The sequence below is a fragment of the Penaeus monodon genome, chromosome 4, assembly GCF_015228065.2.
Source record: "Penaeus monodon isolate SGIC_2016 chromosome 4, NSTDA_Pmon_1, whole genome shotgun sequence".
Classification (NCBI taxonomy): Eukaryota; Metazoa; Arthropoda; class Malacostraca; order Decapoda; family Penaeidae; genus Penaeus; species Penaeus monodon.
The window spans coordinates 6,860,465-6,865,464 of NC_051389.1; the positions used below are offsets into that span (position 1 = coordinate 6,860,465).

Genomic DNA, 5,000 nt, shown 5'->3' on the forward strand with positions numbered 1-5,000 from the left:
AGTAAGGTCCAGAAGCAGCGTGCTGGCCACGAGGACTGCCGGAAGCTCCCCTAAAGTGGCGTAAACTTGGGTGAACAGACCACCACCTCGAGGGAACCTTACGCCTAACTCCACACAGACGGCACCTGTTGAGAAAAGGTGTTTCAAGTTAGGTGATATTGGATATGATTATTGCTTATGGTGGTGACTGTGATAAATTGTTATGTGAGTGTAAATGGATTTTTTAAAATTCTGGGTCGTTTTCATTCTCTCTGGTATTGATAGAAGTACAGAAATTATGCTATTGATATTAAAGATGATTTGATTTATGATTATGGTAATGATAATAGTAATATTGATTATGAAAAATGATGTAATTCATTCCCAATATCAATAACAATCACAATAACTATAACACAGAGAAAAAAAAACAATAATGATAACAACAACAAAATTAATCCCCCTAACAAGTTCTCAATCTGATAAGAAAACAAGAGAAAACAAAACAAAAACAAAAAAACAAACAAGAAAATCCACAGACGTTACGAAGGAAAACCCCAAGTCACGATCCATTAGGACGAGATAACGAGCCCAATTCGAACCACAACAACTGTATCTTATACGAGAAATAAGGCTTCACGAGAGATCACGGAAGAAATGCTGTCGTTTAAATCATGGGGTGTTATCGCCTGTTGGGGGGTGGGGGTGGGAGGGGGTCTGGTGGGAGGGATGTGGTGGGGGAAAAGCCCCCCCGGTTGTGTATGTGTAAGTGTGATGGGGGTTTGTGTGCATTTACTATCTCTTGGAGGGAATGAGGGATAGGGGGGATGTGGATATTTTTTCTTTCTTTCTTTGCTTCTTTCTCTTTCATGCTTCCTTTTCTCTCTCTCTCTTTCTCTCTCTTCTCTCTCTCTCTCTCTCTCTCTCTCTCTCTCTCTCTCTCTCTCTCTCTCTCTCCATCTCTCTATCTATCTTTCTATCTCTATCTCTTTGCCTCTCCGTTTCTCTATCTATCTGTCTATCCATCTATCTATCTATACCTATCTATCTAGCTATCTACCTATCAATTTATATATCTCTTTCTCTCCCTCATTTCTATTTTTCATTTTATATTCATTCTGCATTTGAGTGTCAGTTACTGAATCGAAAAAGCGGACACTTTGAATATAAACAGATGAACCAAATCAGTAAGAAAAAACTAATATAACTAACTCGTTTATTTCTCACAAATCCTCATTAATAAACACAGAACGCATATAATCTGAATAAAAGAGGATTAAACCCATAATCTCAGTGAAAACGATGAGCATATGTTTTTTCGATACAACCTCCATAAAAAAAAAATTTGGGTTTCGTGTTACTTAATGACGAAAATCAACACCCAAAGATATATCTTGACCTGGATCTGGAGGCCCAAATCCATCGACTTACATATTTACCAGGGGTTGGATATTTTTTCAGCGATATATATTTATAATATATTATATATATATTATAATATTATATATATATATGTATATGTATGTGTATGTTGTATAAAATATATAATATATATAATAATTATATATTATATATATATATATATATATGATGTGTGTGTGTGTGTGTATGTGTTCGTGTATGTGTTGTGTGTGTTGTGTGTGTGTGTGTGTGGTGTGTGTGTGTGTGTGTGTGTGTGTGTGTGTTGTGTGTGTGTGTGTGTGTGTGTGTAGTTTTGTGTGTGTGTGTGTGTTAAAGTGTGTGTGTGTGTGTGGTGTGTGTGTGTGCATCGGCGTCAGGTTGATGTGTGTTGTATTGTGTGTGTGTGTCTGGGGAGTGTGGTGTGTGTGTGTGTGTGGTGTGTGTCACTCCACACATTTCAGACACCCATGCTATACAAAAAAAAAAAAAAAAAAAAAACACACGCAGATGTCATCAACCTATGACTGTGTTCATATCAGGCTAATTCACTCAGAGCGAGGCCGATGAAGATGTGATGTGCGTGTCTGAGCACCTCCTATTGACAGTGCTAGATTTGTTATCATGCCTTCACAGGAGCACGAGTCAACGGCATTGAGCTGGTATGCTGTGCAGACTGACGGTTTACGTAAGGCTTGGGGGAAAAAATGTAAAAATGTTGTATCGTTAGATTTTAATCGTATTTTTTTTTTCAAATATTAGATTCAGTTTATTTGCATATATTTTTATTTCATGTATATTTGATTTCAGTTCCTTTGTGTGTGTGTGTGTGTGTGTGTGTGTGTGTGTGTTTTTTTTTGCTGTTGTTGTTGTCGTTGTTCTGTTTTTTGTTTTTCATGCAGGTGCATGCGATATTTTGAGTTTGGCGAGACAGTTTTTGCCCTAAACATTTTCAACAATGACTTTAGGTTCATTTTCCCCTGCAATGAGCTGGGAAATTAGAAGTAATGTAATATTTGGACCCTCCAGCTTTGGGGGCTCCGGACAAAAAGGACTTAGTGCGAGCAGAATCGCTAGTGCCACCTCACACGTATATAGATGCATACATACATACATGCATACGTACGTACATACATACATGAATACATACATATATACATACATACATACATACATATATATATATATATATATATATATATATATATATATATATATATATATATATATTTGTTTATAAATGTGTGTGTGTGTGTGTGTGTATGTTTCTTCACTTAGAATGTATTTGAATAACCATCATGTAAGGATATGCGCCTGTGTACGTTAGAGTATTTGTATATGCATGAAAGATGAAAAATAATGATAGAGGCTGCTCAGCCAACTCTATTCAACAATACCTCAAATATGCTAAGCGAGTGAAAATGGAAATCACTTTCCGCCTTCCCTTGGGCTATGGATAATCAGATCATATGAGTCTAAGCCTGCGATTCATTACGCAAAAGGGAATAAGCATGATACCCTGTCGATACTTGCGTTCCTATAACCATGTGGATGTATTCTTGGCCATATTTCTTGTCTCCTGATTCTTATTCTAGTTTAATAATACTTAATCTATCGTTCTGTTACTGAATTATATCTATAGATAATTCGTAAAGGAAGTGAAGATAGGGAAGCAGATAAAAACAAGGACAAATGAGACAGTATATTCCTATATAAAAAAAAGGGCGTTGCGCTTAAGATATTACTGAACTCTTATTGGCTATTGGAATTTGACTCTGGACTCGCGCAACCTATTAGCATAATGATAAAAATCCGACGCCTTCGACTAGAAAAGAGAGAAAGAAAGGAAAAAAACAGGGTAGATAATTGCATAGTCAGGGTCCTTTCGAATATATTGACATTTTTTTTTTTTACTGAAACTGTTCCCTTTTCTAGCTTCCTTTCAGGTTAATTTTCTTAATGTTTGTAGTATTGGTAATTCAAAGGAAAATTAACAGCAATATGATAATGGTCAACAGAGGCAATCAATGGACGGATTAAGGAGAAGAGAAAAGGAGAGAGTGTGTATGGGAGAGGGTAAGAGAGAAAGAGAGAGAGAGAGAGAAGAGAAGAGAGAGAGAGAAGAGAGAGAGAGAGAGAGAGAGAGAGAGAGAGATAGAGAGAAGAGAGAGAGAAGAGAGAAGGAAGTAGAGAGAGAGAGAGAAGAAGAAGAGATGAGAAGAGAAGAGAGATGGAGAGTAGAGAGAGAGAGAGAGAGAGAGAGAGAGAGAGGAGTTTGCAATGCATTACAGTATTACGAGCGCTTAGAAACAACAAATTCTCAAGTATCACTATTATTCGATACCAGGAAAGGGTTCAAGAATCAATTCTGTAGAAGGATAGTTAAGGATATTTAAAAAGTATACAACATTCTTGATCGTTTGAGTATATGTCTATATAGATGTGTATGGGTGTATATATACACATACATATATGTGTGTGTGTGTGTGTGTGTGTGTGTACGTATGCATATGTTGGATGATGAAAAGGGAAGATTAAGAGGGATCTACGTGAAAGAGCGAGAGATAAAGAGAGGGAAATCTTCCCAAGAGCGTCCCTCTCGGGTGTCGGGAGCAATGACTGATGCTGTCAATATTCCCCTGGGTGGGGAGGGAGGGAGGGGGGAGAAGGGGAGGGTGGGGGGAGAAGGGGAGGGTGGGGAGGGAGGGAGGGGGGAGAAGGGGAGGGAGGGGGGAGAAGGGGAGGGTGGGGGAGAAGGGGAGGGTGGGGGAGAAGGGGACGGAGGATGTGTTTTGCTGCGTGGTTAGAGGAGTTTTAGTGGGGAGGATGCTGGGACGGAGTGATTGATGGATGGTGCTGGTGTGTGTGTGTGTGTGCGTGTGTGTGTGTGTGTGTGTGTGTGTGTGTGTTGATACATATTCATTTTTTTAAATATATACAGCGTGTGTATGTTTACGTAAGTAAATATCGCATTTGGTAATACCTTCTTTATGTTCGTACAAAGGTCTTTATGCATGTATGCAAGTTTGGTGTACGTGTTCGTTACTGTGTGTCAATTCACAGAGAAATATATGTACTTAATTTAAGGCCACTTGACTATACAAAGACAGTTTCAATTTGCTTCTGTAATTGAATACATTGAAATTCCTGAGAATGTCTTTGAAAGCACATTTTTTACCCGGAGGAGGGAGGAGGGCAGCACAAAGCGTGCGGTCGACCTGGATTGATGACAAAGGAAAGCTGGTGGCATTTTTACTAGAGGGGGAGAGACAGGGATAGCCAGAATCACGAGTAAAGAGGAATAGACAAGCTTATGAATAGATAGGGATAAATAGATAGGGATGGATAAAATTATAAATAGATGGTGGATAGAGAGAATTGTAAATAGATAGGGATTGGGAGAATTTTACACAAACAAGGATAGAAAAAATAAAGAAAATGAGAGGAGAGCAGTTTTCTTGGGTTCTTCTTACATTAATTCAACTTCATTATGCACTGATGTATGAGAGAGAGAGAGAGAGAGAGAGAGAGAGAGAGAGAGAGAGAGAGAGAGAGGAGAGAGAGAGAGAGAGAGAGAGAGAGAGAGAGAGGGAGAGAGAGAGGAGAAGAGAGGAGAGAGAGAG

At 38.6% G+C, this 5,000-nt stretch overlaps 1 protein-coding gene across 1 annotated transcript in view; it reads right to left on the reverse strand.

Moving 5' to 3' along the window:
* LOC119572438 (high affinity cationic amino acid transporter 1-like) overlaps positions 1-5,000 on the reverse strand; it is a 98,148-nt gene that overhangs the window by 8,828 nt on the left and 84,320 nt on the right. Inside the window, exon 3 of the mRNA XM_037919553.1 lies at positions 1-125. This exon is cut by the window's left edge and continues 16 nt beyond it. Coding sequence (XP_037775481.1) covers positions 1-125 — 125 coding nt within the window. The remainder of the gene's footprint in view (positions 126-5,000) is intronic.